Here is a 24708-nt window from a genome sequence, read left to right on the forward strand (position 1 = left end):
TGCAGTTAGTGCAGAATGCTGCAGCGTAGTTGCTGACAGGAAAGAGACAGTCAGTATATTAAACCACTGTTTAGAGACCAGCACTGGTTGCTGATTTGCTACCAGGCCAAGTTCAATGTGTTACTATTGGTATATGAAGCCCTTTAACAGCTTGGGACCAGTTTACTTGTGGAGTTGCCTTACCCCATATATGCCCAACTGATCACTTCAATCTACAGAACCGGCACTGTTACAGGTGCTGCATAATACTCGTTTCATAGTTGTACGGAAATATTCCTTTAGTGTGGCAGCACATACATGTTGGAACTCCCTGCCATTGACATCAGACAGGCACCTTTGTTGAAGAACTCTTTTCAGTGCTTACTTGAAACATTTTTGTTTAGGCAAGCCTATCGAGGCATGCAGAAGTTGCATATGTTTTAATCTTTTTTTAGGTTATTGTTGATTTTAATTAGATTCTAAAATGTTTTTAAATACCTGTTTTATTTATAGTTTTAATGTGGTTTTTTTGTAAACCATTTTGAGGTTTTATTACAATCAAGTGGTTGTAAGAAGGAATAAATATTGTAAGAAAGAATAAAAGAATAAATGTAAAAGTAGGATATGAGTGCGTCTGTCCACAATAATAACGTTAAGAACATGCATGCAAAATAATTCAGATTTCTTTCAGAACAACCCTGTATGTATGTTTTAGGACTGATATGTTAGCTAATGTGGGCTGGATCAAATACATATTTTATGCATTTTAATTGTTCTTGGATTACAACAGGATTTTAAAAAGAATAGTCAGAGTCATAACTGAAATTAGGCCTGAGAACAGGTGCACGCAGCTGCCCCCATCTAGTGGGCTCTAATGGTCACATAATCATCCAAGACACTACAAGAGCAGGGACAATCAACTTCTGTGAGTCTGGGAAAATACATGTGCTAAGGATTCTGCTTTGGATTGTCATGGTCAATGCCTGAGGATTCTACTTTGTGTTGTGGCCTATACCTGCTGGTTTTTAAAAGAACAATGCTGATAAATATCAATTAAAAATGACCCAATCCAGCTAAAAGCAGTGAAACAACTTTGTTTCAAAGCACACCAGTTACTTTGGCTGGATCAGGGCCTGTACTGACCATATGATACTCTGTTAGCAGACTATGCTGCTACTGCAGCCATGAGAAGAGAACTGAGCAGGAAGGCGGCCACCCCACCCATAGAAGCAGGCGCAGATGAGTTGATTCCTGTTTGATGAGAAAGGAAAGGGTGCCTCCCTTCTAGCTAAGGAGATCTAGAATGTTCTGAAGATGTTCTGTACTTTTCAAACACTTGCACTATTTCTGCATGCATATCTCTAAGAATTCATATACAAATGTCTTATACAAAACCAAGTCACGAGACAAAACATTTAATTTCACTCAAGTGAACTGAGTCTCTTTAGTTTGTTTGGCTATTATTCTGTCTTATAAATCCAAGTATGTAGTATATCCAATAATATCCCACTGGAGAGATCTTCATTCCTGTTATAAAATTGTAATGTTGTAAGCCCAAACATGCAGCATTTGCTATTTAAAGAAGGGGAAAATGAACATCTGCTAAAATCATAATCAGTTTGTTGGCAGAGGTTAGCAATGTAGGAGCCTGCAGTTGCTGAGTGCTGTCCTAGGTGTCACTGAGGCCTGTTTCAGTAGACAAGGGGATAATTCAGTCAGCCTTAAAAAGGGGGATGGGGAGAAAGAGAAAAAGACATCCCTGAAAACAGAAGCTTAGCTTTTCTTTCCAATTGTCCACTCCCTCACTGTCGCTGCTGTCTTTTGAACCATTTGTACTCTTGGCCATCATATCAGAGATGGAGGCCCACACATTCACTAGTTGGCCTCAGTTCACTATAAATATCCTATTTCATCATTTAGATCATTACTATTTCCTCAGTTAATAAAACTTTGAGAAAGCATGTTTCTAATGATCTTACATAAAGGTAGATTTTGGCTGAGATCAGCCTTGGCAGAATACTTTTTTTACAGTGCCTTGCAAAAGTAATCAGACCCCTGACCTAAGCTCTCATATTACTGAATTACAAATGGTACATTGTAATTTTGTTCTGTATGATATTTTATTTTGAAACACTGAAACGCAAAATCAATTATTGTAAGGTGATATTGGTTTTGTGTTGGGAAATGTTTGTAAAAAACATAAAAAACTGAAACATGTTGCTTGCATAAATATTCAGCCCCTGTGCTGTGGAAGCTCCTACTTTACACGGATGAAAGAAATTGCCCTATCGAGGACATATTTACCTTACCATTGGCCTCCACCTGTGAACCATTAAAGTTGCTGTCACATTGTCAGGATAAAAACCCCACTGTTGAAGCATCATTGGTCAAGCTATGGATATGAAGGAAAATGAAGATCAAAGAGCATTCTATAGAAGTGAGAGATAATGTAATACAAATGTATAGATTAGGAAAGGGGTACAAAATAATATCCAAGGGTTTGGATATCCCAGTGAACACAGTTGGGTCAATAATCAAGAAGTAGAAGCTGCATCACACCACCCAGGCACCGCCAAGAAAAGGCCGTCCCTCAAAACCTGGTGCTCGAACAAGAAGGGACTTGTAAGAGAAGCCACAGAGAGGCCAACAATCAGTTTGAAGGAGCTACGGAGTTCAGTGGCTGGGAGTGGACTAATGGTGCACCAGTCAACCCTATCAAGAGCTCTGCATAAGACTGGCCTGTATGGGAGGGTGGCAAGAAATAAGCCGTTACTCAAAAAGTACCATCTGAAAGCACGTCTGGAGTTTGCCAGAAAGCATGAAAGTGTCCCAGCTGCAATGTGGGAAAAGGTTTTGTGGTCAGATGAGACCAAGATAGAGGTTGTTGGCGAAAACACAAAGTGCTATGTGTGGTGCAAATCTAACACTGCCCATGCCTCAAGACACACCATCCTTACAGTGAAGTATGGTGGTGGCAGCATCATGCTGTGGGGATGCTTCTCATCATGTTGCTTTGGCCCTTTGCTTGCTTGGGATCATTGTCCTGCTTAAAAGTGAATTTCCTCCCAAGCTTCAGTTGTTTAGTGGACTGAAGCAGGTTCGCTTGCAGTATTTCCCTGTATTTTGCTCCATCTATTCTTCCTTCAATTTTAACAAGATACCCAGTACCTGCTCATGAGAATGGCCCAAGAACAAAAAAGTGAATGTCCTACAGTAGCCTAGTCAAAGCCCTGATCTCAGTCCCATTGAGAATCTGTGGCGCTCTTTGAAAATTGCGGTCCACAAGCGATGTCCAACCAGCCTGAATGATCTGGAGTGATCTACCAAGAAGAATGGGCCAAGCTGGTACATACCTACCCCAAATGACTGTTATTGCAGTGAAAGATGGCTCTACAAAATATTAATGTGGGGGGTTGGATACTTATGCAAGCAACATGTTTCAGTTTTTTGTTTCTTACAAACATTTCCCAACATAAAACCAATGTCACCTTACAATAATTGATTTTGAGTTTCAGTGTTTCAAAATAAAATGTCATACAGAACGAAATTACAATGTACCATTTGTAATTCAGTAATATGAGAGCACTGGTCAGGGGTCTGATTACATTTGCAAGGAACTGTATTTCCTCAGCGTTTTCCACATATAGTTAAACACATGCACAAACCAGGATTATGCACTGCACAAAAAAGATTCAAATCTTTGTTGCAAGTTTTCAATACACATTTTACAAGAACTGCATTGGTTAAACTTCAAGACCGTGCATCATGTCATCTTTTTTATATTACAATAGGGTTTTTCCTCTATAAAACATCCAAAGACTTTCAGCCCTTTAAAAATCCATATACAAGATTCATGACTTAAATCTTTATCAGTGCAATCCTCTGTTTACTCAGAAGTAAATCCTATTTAATTAAATGGTGGTTACTCCCAGATAAGTGAGGTTAGGTCTGCAGTCTTAGCTACTCTTTCACATAGGAGGTGCTATGGGTGGGTGGAAGGGTGGCAATGCCCACCAGGAAAACGGTGTTATCCATCACCTCACTTAAGTCAACCAAGATCCATGTCAGTTATCATCTGCTTTGTCTTGGTTACTAACTGGAAGTTAGGATGAAATACAGAATTTTCTAAGAGCAAATGTTTGTCCTCTTTGACAGAGGCTGGGGGAAAGGAGAATTTCAGCCTGCTAGAATGCTACCTGGCAGGGCTATCCTGTCAGACAAAATAGCAAGGGAAGAGGATGGATTAGTCTCATAGGCTGCAAGAGGGGTGGAGTCAGCCAAAAGGGGTGGTTGGCCCATACAGGGGCCAAGCAATTGATCAATCCCAACATTTTCAGAATAGCTCAGTTTTGCCTACATGACTTCCCCCACAAAATTGTACCATGGATTCAAACATGAGACTTCCGGCATGTAAAAAGTGAGCTGTTCCACTAGACCTGGGCTCCTCCAAAGCCCTTGTACTCCTCGTGTCAAAGGCAGGGTGTGACGGGTATATGCCCCATTATGTCCCCATCATTGTGAATTCATTTATTAACTGTCTGTGTGGACAGCATGTGAACATTATCACTAGCATAGTTCCTGATTGGTGGGCACTGGTGGTGTTTCCAGAGGTGCAGTGATTATGTCTCTAGTTTTTGTTCCATTTTTCTCCCCTCTCTCCTCCCAAATAGGGCACACAGGAGATAGAGGCTAGACTCCTAGCAGGGGCACCCAAGGCAGAATGGTCAAAGCTGAGACACCAGACTAAGATGCATCCAAACTCAGAGGAAGGCCATGGTAAACCACCTCTGAATACCTCTTACCACAAAAACCCTATGAACAGAGTATCCAAAATACAACATGAGATAGTGCTGGAAGATGAGACCCCCAGGTCAGAAGGCACTCAACGAGCTACTGGGGAAGAACAAAGGAACAAGAGATGGAAGCCACAGACTTGAACTTACAAGATCTGAACAGGGTGGTTCATGACAGATGCTCTTGGAGGTCACTGATTCATAGGGCCGCCATAAGTCGTAATCAACTTGAAGGCACATAACAGCAACAAACAACAACTGTTCCACTTGTGTAGGGGCAACATATCTCCAGTTTTGGCAGAATACAAGTATAGGAATGCTCTGGCCATCAAGAATAAAGTCTTCATTTGAATTCCTCTTATCTTTATGGTGCCAGCAAGTTGGGATCAAAAACATTAGTTAAGACATGCTGTGTTACAGTTCTATGGGGCAGAAATAGGAGTCACAGGAAAATTTCAACCCAGGTTCCAAGAAGGTCACATTACCATGCTAACTACTTCCTGTGGAAGTCACAGTTGTATCAACATCCTGCTGTTTTGTTTGTATTTAATTTGGCATATGACTCTCTATGCTCTCAGCATGGATTCTACAATTAAATGAAAGTACACCACAGGTTGTAAAAAATCAACCAGGCATTCCACTTTTTAAAGAGTATGTTTTGTGGACACAATCAAAATGTTGCCTATTTACTGAAGATTTGAGATACATTAAAGTTTGCCTTCAATGACAGGAAAAATATTTCATGCAAACATCAACACTGTTGCTGGACAAGTTTATAAAATTTATCTTCACCACATATTTTTCAAGCCAATAACACATCATTCCTTATAGACAACATACATGCAGACAAACACACAGACAATTAATGCCTTCAGGCATTCCCCTTGAAAACACATTATCATGAAAAATTTGAATATATGAGTTTCTTACCAGTAGAAGCAGTTCACTGGGTGATGCAGAGTATCCCCTCTAGCTTCCCAGTAGGTGGGTTGCTATTGCTTACCAGGAGGGAGAGAAATGAGGTGGTGGGAACCTCAGTGTGGTGCAAATGCACCAACAGGGGTACCAGACTGGCTTCGCCAACATCGTCTATTGGCATGGAAAAGAGAATGACACAGCCCTCCATGTGCTGGCCTGGAGACTCTTGGAAGTGGCAAGGCAAATCTCCTCCAGTTCCCATTTCGATCAAGACAACACTGTACCACTTATCAAATGGCTATTAAGAGTCTGTAGTTCTACTGTGACCTTCCAGTTAGTACCAAAACACACCCACCTTGAATCAAGTGCTATTCAGAAAAGTGATAACAGTTCATTTTTGTATTTCTAAGACAGTAACAGTCTTGGAGCTCTGAACCCAGTGAGATTTCAAGACAGCAGTTTTGCTGGCAAACATGCATCCTGACTGACGCTTAGAACTCCTTGCTTTGGGTGCCGGTCATCTGCTCACTGTCATCTGCAACCCTTGGCCAGAAAGCTGTGCCATGGCCAGGAAGACCTACTCTTCCTATCTTCACCCTGAAATTAAGGAGTTTTGCTCCCCCTCACTTCTTTTTTTAAAAAGTACTTATATATTTTCAGCATTGTAACCCTGGCTTTCAGGTCAAAGTCCTTGTGACGTTCCCACCTTTGGCTCCCCCTGTCAGGTTCCCACCTGCTTGTGGCTACTGCCTTTCACTAGGCACCACCTCAGGACACCACCAGTCAGGATTGTCATTTTTATTCTTTCTCACTCCGCTCTAGCACAGATCTCACAAGATCTCACTGCTAGGCAGCACCACTAGTCACCCCCTTTAAACAATACTGCTAGAGACTTTGCCTCAGTCTCTCTATAGCTTGTTACTTTGTGTCTGGGTGCCCTTGCTGTCCACAACCCCCTTGTATCTTTGTCTATGAGGCATACAATCCTGGGTTGCTCTGGATACTTGACATTGTTACAATATATTCCTTCACCGCTGCCACCATTAGATACAGTTTTCCTTCAGCCTTGGTAATTACCCTGCCCTCCCTTCTGGTCTGTATATCCCCAGCCAAGGATCAGGCTTTAGGTAAACCAATAAAAGTATTTATTTGATAACACTAGGAAATAACAAGATTACTTTAGGAATGTTTAACAAGCGGATGGTTTCATATAGTGTCACTCTTTATGTTTCTGGTCATATATATACTGTCTAAATATCAGCCAAATATAATCCAACCCTCCCTCAGAACTCTGCCAACCAACCCATCCAAATAACTCTCCACAAATGACTCTCCAACAACTCTCCCCAACCGACCCCCTCTCAACTGTCATCCTCCCATTTATACCTTCAGCCATTCAAACACTCAGCCAATCATCATCCAGCATTCTCCAGCCTTCCAACCCATGCTCTCCCCCCTCTCATTCAATTCACTTACCATATATCCCTTAATAAACCCGCACTTACCATATTTACAGGTTTTAACATATAAGGACATCACAGTCCTCACAATCAGCAATTTTAAAAAACAGTACAATAAAATGTATACACTATTTAAAAACAGAACAGCAGGTAAATTCTCCAGGGACCACCCTAAAAACATTCAGGGAAAAGCTATAAGCCAGGAACGGCTCGCATGGTGCCCTCCAGTTCCAATCAGCCTCAGCTAGCATGGCCAATAGTCTGGGGTGATGGGTCCATGCCACAGTGCAAGTGTAACACTTAAAGGCCAGTGACCAATTGTGTGGGTCTTTCTCACAGAATTGTAACCCCCCTTCCAATGAGATGCTGTTTCCATAGGGAAAATCCCAATGGCCTTGGCCTTCCTTACATAGTTGGGGACCTGAGTTTAAAATTTCCACTTGACTTCATGCAATACATCTACAACACCCTGTGCCAAAATTCTGTTTTATTACGCTTAGGATAAAAAAATATATAAAAAACATAAGGCAATTAAGCAAACATGACTGGGACACAGAGTGTTCAATGGAAAGTGAACATTAATGTCAGTGTGAGCTATGAGAAAATAAAGTATACAATAACAACCTTTTTCTTGTAGAGATTACTTAAATCAAATAATAATCTCTTCAGAAAAAAAACTACTCTGGAAACACACACACACATCTGTCAATAACACAAACTTTTTGCTGCATACAATACATTATAGCAGGGATGGCCAACAATCTCTAGATGTTGTTGAACTTCCAGCTCTCATCAGCCCTAGCTAGCACACACAATAGTCAGGGAAGATGAGAGTTGTAGCCCAGTAACATCGGGAAGGCCAAAGGTTAGCCCCTCCTGCATTATAAAATCTGTCTTTCCTTCCAAATTATGGTACCAATCAAAACATGAGAAGATGGACAAAACACAAGAAGATGAAATTATCAGCTACCACACTTTTATCCTCTGATACTTATCTAGCAAATGTTCCTCATTCTAAACATATATGTAATAAGTGGCAGCCATTGCTGAATTAAGTTGCCATCCTCTGTCACTCTGAGCTTGAAATAATTCAGCACTCTTACAAGGGATTTGTAATAATAATTGAAGCAGTTGTCTAAAAACAGGCAACTGATTATACACAATAAATTAAGATGGACCTTGGTAATGTGAGCCAGAGGAGGAGAAGACAGAGTTCTAACATAATATAACCACAGGAAATCATTATGAAAGCTCTTATATATACAATTCAAAGTATATTTGACTATAAGCTAACAGTCACAAAATATATTCTTTCATGGATAAGGCAAAAATATATTCTTAATTTAAATAATTAAAAGGTAAATATCAAAAATGTTTTATCCTCACTAGTTAAATTAATAAATGATCTGAAAATAGTTTTAAAATAGCCAGACAAATGAGCATTATTATATTCCACCATTATAAGAATCCATTATTAGTGTGTCAGAATATATTTGAGTTTGACAACTTCTTCATAAAAGACAAAGTGAAAGAGTTAATAAATAGTAAACAGAAAAAAATGTTTACCATATAATACAGGGGCTGGGAATCTGTGGCCCTCCAGATGTTACTGGATTGCAGTTCCCACCATCCCTGAACATTGAGCAAGCTGGCTGAGGCTGATGAGAGTTGGAATCCAACAACATTTAAAGGGCCACAGGCTAGAATGCTGGATCTAGGATGCTGGACGTCTCTTGCCACTGCCCAGAAGCTTAAGAGAATGCTGCATTGAAAAAAGATGTGGGGAGAGAAATGGGAACCAAAATTGTTTTCATTGCAGGTTGTCCATCATCTTAACCAAAAATTAATATGATTTCTAAGTAGGGATGGGGTATTCTGCCTAGTTCCAATCCGCTTGAATTCTGAGAGTCTCACTTTTGTTGCTGATCCGCCAGTAGTGTAATGGCAAATGCAGAAATGCAGAGTCCCTCACCCCATCACAGCCACACCCGCTTTTCCATGTTTCTTCATCTCCCTTGCTCTTCTTGTCATCTTGTGAGTCCAGACTCCATTACAACAGACATCCCTAGGAGCCAATCAGCATGAAAGGGGAGGCAGTTTGTTAGCTACTGAGAGGAGTCTTCTCAGTAGCTGACTCACCTTCTTTCTCTCTGATTGGCTCCAATCAGAACAAAAGGACAAAGACTCTTTCATGCTGATTGGCTCATACATAGGGACCTGGCTGGGACCCTGCTCCCCCAAAAGTAATGGGTCTATGACCTCCAGTGACCCTGGATGACTATACCCCTGCAATCTACCTTTTTTTGTTTCTGTATGCTTTCACAATTGCCAATCCACTGATTTTTTTAAGCAACCCCCCATAATTTTTTATTAAAATAGTTAAGAAAATGCTTATGTTATTCCACCTTTTTTTTTCCTATGCACATATCAGTTAGGCAGATAATTGTCTAAAATAGAAGGGAGGTTAATGGATTTTATTTATTTTATTTATTTATTTATTTAAGCTTATATACCGCCCGACTAGCAACAGCTCTCTGGGCGGTGAACATTAAAAATACAATAAAAAATAACACAATATAATATAACACAATACAAAACTACAAAAAACTGTACAGTCGAAAATCAGATTATAATAGTTTAAAATTAACATGAATTAAAATGCCTCAGAGAAGAGAAAGGTTTTAACCTGGCGCCGAAAAGATGACAGTGTCAGCGCCAAGCGCACCTCCTCAGGGAGACCATTCCATAGTTCGGGGGCCACCACTGAGAAGGCCCTAGATCTTGTCACCACCCTCCGGGCTTCCCTATGGGTCGGAACCCGGAGGAGGGCCTTCGTAGTAGACCGTAGTGTACGGGCCGGTTCATATCGGGAGAGGCGTTCCGACAGATATCGTGGTCCCGTGCCGTATAAGGTTTTATAGGTAAGTAAAAACACTTTGAATCTGGCACGGAAGCATATTGGAAGCAAGTGCAGGCGAGCTAGCACAGGTGTTATATGCTCAGACCGCTTAGTTCTTGTTAGCAGTCTGGCCGCCACATTTTGCACTAGCTGTAGCTTCCGAACCGTCTTCAAAGGTAGCCCTACGTAAAACGCATTGCAGTAGTCCAGACGCGAGGTTACCATAGCATGTACCACTGTTGTGAGGTCCTCCTTACTCAGATAGGGACGTAGCTGGGCTACCAACCGAAGTTGGTAGAACGCATTCCGGGCCACCGAGGCTACATGAGCCTCAAGTGTGAGGGAAGAGTCTAAGATGACTACCAGACTATGAACCTGTTCCTTTAGGGGGAGTGTAATGTGATGTTCCTATATTAATGTATATATGGTAAGTGTTGTTGTTTTAGAAGATACATGGTAAGTGGAGTGAAAGAGGAGGGGGAGTGAATGGGCAGTAGAATGCGAGATGATTGGCTGAGTGTTTAAAATGGCTGAATGTATAAAAGGAAGAGTGAGAGTGGAATCGGGGGGGAGAAGAGAACTGAGTGGGTTGGTTGGTGGGGTTTAGAGAGTTGTTTGCCAGGAGGGAGGTGGAGTTCGGATTAGTATTGAGTAAAACCATATGCTTATGTGCCTTAAGAAGAAATCTTGTTAATCTTGTTAGCTTTGTTATCTGTAATAAATACTTAATTTGGTTTACCAAAGGCCTGATCCTTGGCTGGGATTTCACAGACCAGAAGGGAGGGTAAGGTAATGACCAAGGCTGAAGGGGAACTGTAACAAATGGTGGCAGCGGCGAAGAGAATAACAATACCAGTATTCAGAGTCTCTGGGAATACTAGTATTGGGACGTTACTGGTGGTTGCCTAGCAGGGGGATCTGTTGAGATCTGTGCTAGAGCGGGGAGAGAAACCATAAGAGAGAGCGGTCCGGACTGGTGGAGTCCCTGGTGGTGCCTAGTGACAGGCAGTAACCACGAGCAGGTAGGAACCTGACAGGGAGAGCCAGGGAAGGACGCGTCACATGTAACCCCATCCAGGACAGGGTATATATCCACCATCTGATCAGAGAAACCATCCACCAACAGCATCTCAGTCTTGTCAAGATTGAGTCTCAGTTTGTTAGTTCTCATCCAGTCCATTGTCGCAGCTAGGCAACGGTTCAGCACATCGACTGCCTCACCTGAAGAAGATGTAAAGGAGAAGTAGAGCTGCGTGTCATCAGCATACTGATGACAACGCACTCCAAAACTCCTGATGACCGCCCCCAGCGGCTTCATATAAATGTTAAAAAGCATGGGAGACAGAACCGAACCCTGCGGGACCCCACATTGGAGAACCCACGGTGTCGAGCAATGTTCCCCAAGCACTATCTTCTGGAGACGACCCGCTAAGTAGGAGCGGAACCACTGCCAAGCAGTGCCTCCAACTCCCAACTCCGCAAGCCTCTCCAGAAGGATACCATGGTCGATGGTATCAAAAGCCGCTGAGAGGTCAAGGAGAATCAACAGAGTTACACTCCCTCTGTCTCTCTCCCGACATAGGTAATCAAACAGGGCAACCAAGGCAGTCTCAGTGCCAAAACCAGGCCTGAACCCCGATTGAAATGGATCTAGATAATCGGTTTCATCCAATAGCGCCTGGAGCTGGTCAGCAACCACTCGTTCCAGGATCTTGCCCAGTAACGGAACATTGGCTACTGGTCTGTAGCTGCTGAAATCCTCTGGGTCCAAGGAAGGTTTTTTCAGGAGTGGTCTTTCAGACAACCAGGGACCACTCCCTCTCGTAAAGAGGCATTAATCACTTCCTTGGCCCAGCCAACTGTTCCTTCCTTGCTAGTTTTTATTAGCCAAGAGGGGCAAGGATCCAGTACCAAAGTGGTTGCACGAACCTGTCCAAGCACCACGTCCTCGAACTGAACCAACTGAAACTCATCCAACAAAACATGACAAGACTGTGCTCCGGACACCTCAATAGGATTAACTGCTATTAAATAGGAGTCTAAGTCCCGGCGAATGCATGAGATCTTATGCTGGAAGTGTTCAGCAAATTTATTACATCGAGCTACCGATGTATCTGCCGTGTCCTGTAGGCCTGGATGGAGTAGACCACGAAATGGACAGCAGTTAAGAATGTATCAGCCTAGAAGAAAGCCAATTACGAAGACAAAAACGTAAAATTCAGAGTGCTTTTTTTTTTTTTAAGTGATGATGACAGCCATGACCCGCCACAAAAAATCAATGCTGGTCCAAAAAGACAGCAAATTGTTGGATTATGTCAAAATCTGGTGCTAAATCCAATTTAGCAGATATTCTCCTCCATCCCTACTCCTAAGAAATATTAAAGTGGACAGTTGTGTTCATTTTCACTCTGTGATGGGAAGACCAGAAGAATATGGGCAGGGAGGCGCAATACAGGTTTTTAAGGTCCTGAGGTATGTAAGCCATGAAAACTGTATCCTAACAATTCATTACTCTCAGGACTAAAGTACACATTACTGTATGGCTACATCTTTTGAGTTTTGCTAATTAAATTACATAGAATCATAGAACAGTAGAGTTGGAAGGAGCCTACAAGGCCATCGAATCCAACCCCCTGCTCAATGCAGGAATCCAAATCAAAGCATTCCCGACAGATGGCTGTCCAGCTGCCTCTTGAATGCCTCCAGTATCGGAGAGCCCACTACCTCCCTAGGTAATTGGTTCCATTGTTGTATGGCTCTAACAGTTAGGAAGTTTTTCCTGATGTTCAGTCGAAATCTGGCTTCCTGCAACTTGAGCCCATTATTCCATGTCCTGCACTCTGGGACGATCGAGAAGAGATCCTGGCCCTCCTCTGTATGACAACCTTTCATGTACTTGAAGAGTGCTATCATATCTCCCCTCAGTCTTCTCTTCTCCAGTTCTTTCAGTCTCTCCTCATAGGGCTTTGTTTTCAGTCCTCTGATCATCCTTGTTGCCCGCCTCTGAACCTGTTGCAGTTTGTCTGCATCCTTCTTGAAGTATGGAGACCAGAACTGGGCGCAGTACTCAAGATGATGCCTAACCAGTGCTGAATAGAGGAGAACTAATATTTCATGTGATTTGGAAACTATACTTCTGTTGATGCAGCCCAATAGAGCATGTTCCTTTTTTGCAGCCACATTACGCTGTTGGCTCATATTCAGCTTGTGATCAATGCCAATTCCAAGATCCTTCTCACATGTCGTATGGCTGAGCCAAGTATACCCCATCTTATAACTGTACACTTGGTTTCTTTTTCCTAAGTGTAGAACTTTGCATTTATCCCTGTTGAATTTCATTCTGTTGTTTTCAGCCCAATGCTCCAGCCTATCAAGGTCCCTTTGAATTTTGTTTCTGTTTTCCACGGTATTAGCTGTGCCCTCCAATTTTGTATCATCTGCAAATTTGATAAGCATGCTCTACAACTCTTCATCCAAGTCATTTATAAAATTGTTGAAAAGCACTGGGCCCAGGACCGAGCCCTGTGGTACCCCATTCGTTATTTTCCCCCAGTTTGAGAAGGAAACATTGATAAGCACTCTTTCAGTATGATTCTGGAGCCAACTGTGGATCCACCTGATAGTTGTTCCATCCTTCCCACATTTAGCTAGTTTACTAATCAGAATATCATGGGGCACTTTGTCAAAAGCTTTGCTGAAGTCAATGTATATTATGTCCACAGCATTCCCTCAGTCTACAAGGGAAGTTACCCAATCAAAAAATGAGATAAGATTAGTTTGGCAGGATTTGTTCTTCATAAATCCATGTTGGCTCCTAGTAATCACTGCATTGTTTTCAAGGTGCTTACAGACTGTCTGCTTTATAATCTGCTCCAGAGTTTTTCCAGGGATTGATGTTAGGCTGACTGGTCTGTAGTTCCCTGGTTCCTCCTTTTTGCCCTTTTTGAAGATAAGGACAACATTAGCTCTCCTCGAGTCATCCAGCACTTCACCAGTCTTCCACAATTTCGTAAAGCTAATAGACAGCGGTTCTGAGCATTCTTCAGCCAGTTCCTTTTCTGTGACGCTTACTTCATATATAGAGGACCTTGGTTCAAAGGCAAAACACTAATATACAGTAGAAAACAGGTAGGAACCAAATAACTGTTTTGGAGACCCAGCTACAAAAGGCTGCTGCTGGTACTGAAAGTATCTAGAAACCATCCTGTTCTGTAGCACCTGGTCCTTGCTTCTCTTTCTGGCTCATTTTCACCTGGCCCAGTAGGGTAGGGCCCCAACTAACTTAGGGGTGGTTGCTGTGGACTACATTTAGTTTTGGATAACATGCACTGTTTTTGCTGCTACTTTCATTTTGTTTTTGAATTTCTATTTTTAAGAATTTTTAATGGATTGTTTAATCTTATGGTTGTATTTGGCAGTGTCACTCAGCTGACGATAAGGTTTCTGTCAACAGAATGAGGAGGGAAGCGATTTTTGGTGATTTACCCTCCACCCTGCAGCCCCTCCCTAATAATCTACTCCAAAGAGCTGGGGGACTCTCCAGAACAGATGGTGTGTGTGTGGCTGGGGCTGCAGGGAGATGTGGTATTGTTGAGTTCCTTACCATCAGCTGAGCAACACCACTGGATTTAACTCATTGCGTATAGTTATTAATATTAGATATTTGATTGGCCTATTAATATTTGCATGACTATTTAAATATTGTTATATTTTGTAATTATTAAGGATGTGCAGCTACTACAAGATTTGGTTCAGACCCTAATCTGATGCTTCAGAAAACATCCCACCTCAGTCCAAGGTGCTCAGTCCAAAGGTACCCAATTCCACCTGAAGTCCATCCAAGCCTACTTTGTCCCCCTCCCAAATTCAGTTTTGGGGAATTTTAAAAATGGCTATAACTTTTCCCCCCTTTTGACAGAAGAGGAAGAAATTTGCAGGCATACTAACCCCTCCAGAGTGGACAAGTTACAGGCAAGTACATCCGGGGGCTTTTTAAAAAATGTCTGGATTGTCATTCCAAGTCATGCTGCCTCATAGCTATCCCACTTCACTACAAGCCCCAAATCCCTCCAAGGCACTCCACTTCCCCTTAGAATTCAGAATTTGTCCAAATCTATGCATACCCCTAGTAATTATTAGTAAGTAAGTTTGAAATCTTGCTGTATTTTATTATATAAACTTTTCTGATCTTGATGTGACTCATTTTGTGGCTTACCATGGAAAAGCAGCATGCAAATAGTGATGATGATAGTGATAATGATGAAAAGGCAAAAGAAATGCAAAATCAAATGTGCAATTTGTTGTATTTTTTTAACCCCTCACAATTGTTTCATTTATATATTGCATGATACCTATCATATATGTTCTTAAATGGATTGCCTAAAGAACACATCCATGGAATGCAACTGCTGATTTAGATAGCAGTTGGATCTGTACAGCAGGGCAGTGACTGAAAGATGAAGCATTTTAAATAGCCTGTATATTTTCAATGTATGTTCAAATTATTGTCTTCTTAATTTCTGTGTATTCCTTACTATGATGTCCCCACATTGGGCTCATTCTTATAGAGGCCATCAATTTCAAAGATTTTGTTTCAAATTTAATGTACTATAATTATGTATACTTATATTTATGGTGGGGAGTGTTCAGTTTAATTACATAGTTCTGCTCTTTTTTTAGTTTCTTAAGAACAAGTATAGTAATAGTGTGGAATGCTCATAGCTTTTCACCAATTCTGCTTTATAATCTTGGCAACATCTGTTTAAAACTGATCTTCCCTTCCATGTCATTACACCCTCCAATGGAAAATACACTATTAAATGCACTATTAAAGGCATGAATAATAAGTGACCTTATCATTTTTGTTCTATCTCACAGATAAAAAGTTTTGGTATTCTTCACCCAGACATAATACACAAAAGCTCACGGTCGTCAGCTAACAAAATTTTTCTTTGACAAACTTCACATCTTTTACCACCTAGTGACACATTATATGGCAATGATACTACAGTTAGCACAGACCCAAAAGTCTCCCTCTGCTTGCCAGTCTTTTATTCCCATGTGAAGGTGGGGAAAGCTTTTCTTGTTCCATGGGGCATTCTGTCACAAATTACAATGGGAACACTGCCAGGCTGCTGGGGGCAACTAAACCTTTTTGCTTTGTTTCTTAAAAAAAACCTCAGCCACTTTGTTGTTAAGGCAAGCACATTCTCCACTGAAAGTTCTTTAAATTCACTTACACCCAACAATTATTCCAATCTCCACAGGATGGGGGGACGTTTTACCCTAGCACCCAAAGTAACAAAAAAGTCTGGGCCGAATAATTCTGCCTAGCACGAATTATTACACATCACCATTCAGTAAATTCACACACCCCAAAGCACCCTTTCTTCCTATATAATATCTTTGTAAGTGTCACGCTACATGCTGCGAGGTGGGGTGGCAGTGGCGATGGCACTGCTGCTTGCTAGAAGTGCCCAGTGGTGGCAGCACCATGCGAATGATGCAAGGGCCTGGAGGTGCTAGCGCAAAACACCTTATGGCGACAGCAGCTGCGGCGAGCAGGTAGGTGAGCAAGTGGGATGTTGGTGGAGGCAAGCAAGGCACCAAGCGGTGGCTGGGCCTGGCCAGGCCTGGACCTTGGTGGGTCAGGTCGTTGGTCAGTCAGTTGGCAGGTGGGAAACCATGAGGGGAGGACCCACGAGGGTGATGGGGAAGGAGGGGAACACTGTGGAGGGAGAGAGGGCTGGTGACCCATGGGGAGAGGGAGGGCAAGCATTGGCAACCCATGGGAGGAGAGGCCGGGGGAGCACTGGTGACCCATGGGGGGAAGCAGCACTGGGGTCTCATGTGCAGGGGGAGGGAGGGAGAATGCTGATGATGTAGGGCAGGTTGGCAAGCAAAGCAAGCAGGGGCAGAGTCCTTAGCAGTCCCAAATTGTTTTGAGGATGAATGTTCTGCACATGAAACAAAGTATATACATAGAGCAGATAACAATGCAGCATAAATGGAAAGTAAAAATGAAAAACCATGTTCTCTTCAATCCTATCAATATAATAAAAAGTGTACTTACTTCATTTCCAGTATCTCTTCTAATTGTTTTCTCCGTTCTATTCTTAAATTGGCTAGATGTGCTTCTTTCTCACCCAGAGACTGCTGTGTTGAGGCAAGCCGTGCTTTGGTGGCATCAAGTTCTTGTCTGGTCTTATCCAGTGCATTCCTTAGTTCTTCTAACTAAAAAACATAGATGAATTAAGTAGTCACAATTGTAATATATAAACAAACAGCTAATTCTAGCTTGGATTTCTCTACTCGTGCCAAATAACCATTACCTTTAGGGGAACATAATGGGGTAATTCTGAAAATGTTATGGCTGCCAAATTGGGCACGACCTTTAATTTTATAATTATCATTAATTATTTACATTTATATTACATCTTTCCTCCAAGAAGCTCAAGGTAGTATACATTGTTCTCTCCCTCTTCATATTATCTTCATGACAATCCTGTGAGCTAGGTTAGGCTGAGAGGCAATGACTAACCCAAAGTCACCCAGTGAGCTTCATGGCTGAATGGGGATTTGAATTCTGGTCTTCCAGGTCCTAGTCCAACACTTTACCTACTACAACATACTCTCAGTGGGAATGGTGAATTCACTTTTTAGATAGATCAATATTTTTTTTTCTGGTTGAAACAAGAATCAAACCACCTGTCGCAGATCTTTGGTGATAGTTCTTGTGTGGATTTTTTCACGTTAACTTTGAGGGGCTGAAAATATGACAGCACTAGGCATCTATTATTGCACCATGATTATACTAGTGTATGTGCATCCATGACATTGTCACCAGAGCAAGGGCCAAAAATGGACTGCCATGGATAAGGCAAAGAAGGAGCAAGACTTACTCAGCATCCTATGCTTGTTCATAGGTCAGTCCCACCCCAATTATGGTTTAATGTTACATGGCAAAAGAAGTGGTGCAAATTAAATACTTCCATTGAAGACCATGCTGAGCCCAAAATGGCTGCCCCTCACCTCTTCCCGCTTTGCTCACATAGAAGTGAGGATAGGATTCTCTTGTGGCTTTCTGGTAAGGGAGTTGTTCTGTAAAACGCAATGTGTGGAGTTTAGCTGTGTCATCCATCCTTTTTGCAGCTGGAGTCATTGTTGCTAGTCAGGCACCAAAAGTAAAGTAATGTTTTCCCAATGATGGGAATCAAAAAGCCATCCTGCTTCTCATTTCAGTGGGCTCGCTCTCATTGAGCTACCAGGCAGTTCCTCCTGCTTCCCCATAAGAGTTGTCCAGGTGTTCCCCATAAGAGTTTGTTAGGTGCGTGGCCATCTCCTTTGCCAAAAGCTTATTCCCCTTTCATGGGAAGTGATACGACTGCATAGTTTGAAGAGTTTTGATGTGTGCTGTACAGGAGAATTGTTCCCCCAGTATTATGACAGGAATGTCTGTCCATCCTGTACTGTCTCGCTTTGTATGTTTGCCTTTCACAAGCCTCATGGATTGCAGGTTGTGTGCTCTGTGCTAAAGGAGACTCCCAACACCTCTCTGCAGAGAGATCTGGAGGATGTGACTGTCCGTGTCAGTTACTAGATTGCATTATGGTTGCCTGCACTGGGTTTTTGGAAGTGTGGTAGTTTCATGGGATTGTTATGCCACTACTGGTCATTGATTGATTTTTTATATACATGATTAAAGCAGAACATTACCATCATTATATGTATACTATAGCCAGCGTGGATTTTTCACATTCCGCAATGTTAACTTGAAAATACCCCCATGCCATACTGATGCTTCCCATAAACTCATTTCAAAATAAAACCTTACAAAATGTATGGTACTGAACTCAGAAATGCTTAACAACCCTGTCAGTTTTCATGGCGATACACAAAACAGTCAGAGAGAATCGAGAGTTCAAAGTCTAAAAAGAGGGGGGGAACCTCAGAGCCCTTTTGGACTTTTTCCTCTACAAGTTCTCATAATCTGTTGAAATTCATTAAAATCAGCCATGTTCACAGAGTACCTGTAATCTTAACACTGACCTTGCCCCATACTCTGACCTTCATCTTCTGCAGTTTACAAGTTAAAAAAAATGCCTGGCTGATTTTTAATTAATTTAAGAAATTTTGGCTGGAAGCCTATGATAACGCTCAGTAAGAACCAACTGTCAGTGTTCTAAAAGCCTCACAGCTGCTCAGCTTGGCTAATAAGAGGGCCACACCCACACCAGACTTTGATTTCACTTGAGACAGTCATGGCTTCCCTCAGAGAATCCTGTAGTTTGTGAAGGGTGCTGAGAGGAGACTGCTATTCCACTGGCAGAGCATCTGTGAGGGGAACAAGGCATCCCCTAGCAACTCTCAGCACCCTTCACTAACTACACTTCCCAGGATTCTTTGAGAGAAGCCATGACTGTCCAAATTGAAATAAAGGCCTGGTGTGGATGTGGCCAGGGACAGCTTTGGTTTAAATTTGCGTGGGAGGCTACATGTGCCTGCTGTAGAATAGAAAGGTGGGGGAAACCCTGAAAAGCAATGATACTGTTCACAATGTTTTCCTTTGGCTCTCTGCTAACTTTTTGGCACCTCACAGGGCGACCTTGGGCCAGTCACTGCCTCAGCCTCAGAGGAAGGCAATGGCAAAACCACCTCTGAATACCGTTTACCATGAAAACCCTATTCATAGGGTCAACATAAGTCAGGATTGACTTGAAGGCAGTCCATTTCCATTTTCAAACATGACTGCACAGAAATAAATCCCATCAAACTCAATAAGCATGCAAAAGATCAATCCATTCTCAGCAAACATGGACAGGATCCCATTTCTTATCTCCCGGATTAAAAAGCAGGGAAATTCACTAATAGGCAAAAAACCTTGTGGTTTAAGAACATACCTATAGCCCACATATATTTCCATCAAACTTTAAAAAGCAGGGAAATTGGGCAGCTATAGTGAATGAACCAGGGGAGCAGGAGACCTGGCCTCCTCTCTGAGATATTATACTACCCTACAAATTTGTCAGAATGCAAACACAATTTGGTTGGTCCTTCACAATCCAATCAACTTGCTGTGTAGCTTGCAAGAATTTGGTAACATGTGCCTCTGAGCATATGGTGAGTGGTGGCAACACCTGTAATCAGCCCAAAGAATAGAAAGAAGACATGTGCTGTGCTGATCTTGTTTTAGCAGGGAGGAAGCAACATTATTAAGACAGCTGATACAGTTCAGATGGTCACTTTAAATATGTATGATTTACTTTGCAATTTTAGTGAAGTTTCATATAAGAAATCATTTTCTTTTGTTTCTATTTCTGTGAATATGCACTAAAAAAAACTCCAAACATAATTGTGGAATAATGGCACTGACTTCTGCAGAACTGTCTCCAGTGAACCTCAGGAGTGTCTCAATTTGCACAATTTAACCAAGATAAAACAGTGGGAGGTGAAATATATTCTAGCAAAATTCTAGGTGTGCTCTATGTTTTTAATTGACCATGAACACCTTGCCTTAAATGAAATGGTTTAAACATAGCAGGCTGAAAACATGCATCCTCTTTTTCCCCACAGCTAAGAGTCATTGCTGAAGGAGCAACATATTGTAATCAGTCTGATTTTACATCAAACTGAGGTTTCAGATTCTACTGTTAATGCACCCGAAATAGAAATAGAACATAACCTCCTATTTGAAACACAAAAGGCTGTCTTCACCATCATTTGACATTGACCAATAAAAAGGCTTTGAAACTAATAAAAATAAATTTGACACAGATTTGTAGGATGAATAATGAGGGAAATAAAATTTTCTAGTTTAGATTCTCTGGAGAAACATTAGTAACACAGGAAAGAAGCAAAGTAAGAAGAACACCAACAAACATACACAAATTCTCCATCTTTGGAGATGGCAGGTGTTGCCACCACTCATCATGCTCAGAGGCACATGTTACCAAATTCTTGCAAGCTACACAGCAAGTGGATTGGACCGTGAAAGACCAACCCAAATTGTGTTTGCATTCTGAAAAATTTGTAGGGTAGTATAATATCTCAGAGACGAGGTCAGGTCTCCTGCTCCCCTGGTGTATTCACTATAGCCGCCCAATTTCCCTGCTTTTTAAAGTTTGATAGAAATAGCTGTGGGCTATAGGTATGTTCTTAAACAGCAAGGTTTTTTGCCTATTAGTGAATTTATTTATTTATTTATTGCTAAATCTCTTTAGATAAATTATGCAAGCAGAGCAGAACAATTCTTTAGCTGGTGTTAAAGTACAGTGCTGTCAGGCTGGCCTCTCTGGTTAATGTCTACAGCACTATGGATAAAAGGTGACTAAAGTGTGTACAAATGTTTATCTTAGGAAAAGGTATGCTTAGAATCATACACACATCTACTATTTCATCGAGCAGGTCAACTGCAGGGAGAAAGGGCAAACTGGGAGTTCTCTTGCTGAAAGCAGAGTCTGAGCATACTTACAAGGTTATACTCCACAAGGTAACTTCACCACTCTCATTAATTGTGATGTGTATAAATTAGGGATGCTATTCCCATTTGTTTCTATGAAGCAACAGAAAGACATAATGGGGGCTACAAGGCTCACTCTAAATACCGAAGAAAAAAACTTTTGTGCCTGAAGTTGTAGTGTTTACATTTTAACACTTATTAAAATACATTTATAAAATGATGGATTTAGATTTAATAAATGTTATATATGATATGTTAGCATTAACATAAGATTTCATGATTGGATTCCTTTGGAATAAAAAAAAGGAATTCTATCAGCAAGTCTCCCCAAAATGTTTTAGCAATGTTATTTGCAAAGTAAGATGATCTACCTAGAGCAGCCTTTCCCAACCAGTGTGCCTCCAGATGTTGTTGGACCACAATTTCCATCTTTCCTGACCACTGGCAATGCTAGCTGAGGCTGATGGGAGTTGTGGTCCAACAACATCTAGAGGCACACTGGTTGGGAAAGGCTGACCTAGAGAATACTCAGCTTGCAATTAAGCATTTTTCCCTATTTATTCTTACTGTATTTTTATTATGAAGTTGTCTAGTAGGGATGAGCCAGAATTCCACTGAATGTGGATTTAGTACTGGATTTTTCAGTAGTTCTCATATTCTCCATCTTTGTGGAGTGATCCTGTTTCCTCCAAACTTTAATGGCTTTCCCCCGACACTGGCTTTTTCTCCCTCAAATATTCCATCGTATACATTGTTCTTGTACTCTTTTTATTTACAGCAGAGCACAGTGCAGCATTATAGCTCACTCTCTCTCTAGCTCTCTCTCTGCCACCCCCACCATTCCAATAATCCAAAATCCAAACAGGAGGAAGAAAGCCACATTGACCCTAGGAAGTAGATACAAATAAAATAATTTGTTTGTTTAAAAAATCAGCCATATTAATTATTCCTTACAAACAAGCTAGTTTACATTTATATTTGAATGTAATACACACAAACCAGATCCATGACCCTCTGCTAAATACATTGAGTTAAAGCCTCTTTTGTATGTGTAAAAGAATAAACCAGAGACATATATAAATAATATTTTAGGTGAAGTATTTTGGTTAAATGTGCTAGTTTCTAGGTCAGCTCTCCCAGACTGATGGTAGCCTGATCTCCAGCAGAGGGTTTTGGATTCTGCTCCTACTAAGTAGGATAAAAATACTATTTACTAAAATAAATGTTTTAGTTGTTATAAAAATCTCAGTTAAAATTCTGGAAATATATGAATTAGAAAGTTTGGAACTTATTTCAAATCAACAATTTAAATCAGCCTGTTCAATTTTTTGGTAATATACATCGTGCTATAAATATACAGCATGACTTCTGGGGGTCACATGCTAGTGGTGGGTGGGCCAGAGATAAAACTGGCAGAGTCTTTGTACAGAAGGCTAGTTTTATCCATGCTCACATACCCCTATCCACATCTACAGGAATTTTTCCAGGGGTGGGGTGGACAAAGTACATATTCCAAATAAACAAGCATAACTAGCATTAGAGAACAGGTCTACAATCTCTGGTAGATCTGATGACTAAACAGTGGTGAGGCCAAGGTAGCCTAGGCTCTGAGAAACTTGCATTCCAGGTCTGCTGCCTTCATTGCTTCTTAGTGGGTAGACCTGCTGTCTATCTGCAGGTGAACCTAGCATCCAGACAACATGTCGTCATATCCACTAAACCCCTCACATCTGTCCCTGGTTCCCTTTACCTTCTCCTTCCCTTAATGAATTGCACTTCTACTACAATCAACTTAACAGCTCTTTCCCCACTGCATTCCCACCCCCCACCCCACCCCACCCCCAATATGTCAGATTAACATCACTGCATTACACTTCAGAGTTGGCATATACTACCTGCCCCTTCCCTACAGTGAAGGGGATATAAAAACACTGGGCTACTTTGCAAGGCAGGCATAACCTACACTCTCTCAGCCACAGACCCGCCCCTTGCAATATGGACACAACAGTTATGGACATTGCACTGGCATTAACACAGTTATTTTTAAAAAATGTCTACATGTGCAAAAGAAAATCAAATTTTGGGGGAGTAATGAGAAATAAGACCTGAATTAAAAATATCATGTGCTCCTGTCTTTGCTGGTATCACTACTCCCCAATCACAGCTACACTAAAATCCTGGATACCTGAATTGTTTTTATAGGGCAGCATCTAGGAAAAACAAGCTAAAAAAGCTGAAAAGGAAACCAAGAGTCAAGGTAATGGGTGTTTTCAATCTGGTCCTCTCTTTGGCTAATTGGCTAGAGTTGCTTTCCTAAATATCAGTCATTGCTACATCTTCATTCATTGGCTAAAAACAATGAAAAACAGAAAACAAATGAGAATAGTGCCTGCCTATTTTGCTTCATAGGCAGAGCTTGGAAAAGTTACTTTTTTGAACTACAACTCCCATCAGCCCCAGTCAGCATGGCCACTGGATTGGGCTGATGGGAGTTGTAGTTCAAAAAAGTAACTTTTCCAAGCTCTGTTCATAGGTTCTACAGATGTTAAAAACTGGATACCTGGGGATTATCATGGGTCACCTTGGGGTGAGGCAACTGCTCCCTCTGCTGCCTTCGGTGTACACCCATATCCTCCATTTAAGTCAGGGGTGGCCACTCCATGGCTCTCCAGATGCTGCTGGACTACAGCTCCCATCATCTCTGACCATGAGCTGTGTTGGCTGAGACTGATGGGAGCTGCAGTCCAGAAGCATCTGGAGAGCCACAGAGTGGCCACCCCTGATGTAAGTGAACAACAAGAATTATCAGAGTTCAGGTACACATTGTAGCCAGGCAAAAGCATTCAAAGAGCTGTAAAGTAGGATTTGTGAGCTTAAGAGGGGATATAGCAGCCTTTCCCAACCAGTGTGCCTCCAGATGTTGTTGGACCACAACTCCCATCAACCTCAGCCAGCATAGCCAATGGTCAGGAAAGATGGGAGTTGTGGTCCAACAACATCTGGAGGCACACTGGTTGGGAAAGGCTGGAATATAGCCTACTAGAACACAGGTTACAGACTATTAGTCAATTCACAGTAGACCAGAATAGGCAGACTAATTTCATTTTCAGAGACCTACACTGAGTAAAATTTAATTGGATACAACTCCATGTCAAATGTCATATTTGGCCTCTCAATTAACTACTGTACATTTTTATATGT

General features: G+C 41.5%; 1 protein-coding gene across 3 annotated transcripts in view; it reads right to left on the reverse strand.

Annotated features, from left to right (window-relative positions):
• The window catches only part of ERC2 (ELKS/RAB6-interacting/CAST family member 2), an 872358-nt gene that overhangs the window by 212670 nt on the left and 634980 nt on the right, over positions 1–24708 (reverse strand). For all 3 annotated transcript variants that reach the window (XM_061622017.1, XM_061622019.1, XM_061622018.1), the window contains one exon: positions 17122–17282. In XM_061622017.1, coding sequence (XP_061478001.1) covers positions 17122–17282 — 161 coding nt within the window. The remainder of the gene's footprint in view (positions 1–17121; positions 17283–24708) is intronic.

This window comes from Rhineura floridana, chromosome 3 (genome assembly GCF_030035675.1).
Source record: "Rhineura floridana isolate rRhiFlo1 chromosome 3, rRhiFlo1.hap2, whole genome shotgun sequence".
NCBI classification, from domain to species: Eukaryota; Metazoa; Chordata; class Lepidosauria; order Squamata; family Rhineuridae; genus Rhineura; species Rhineura floridana.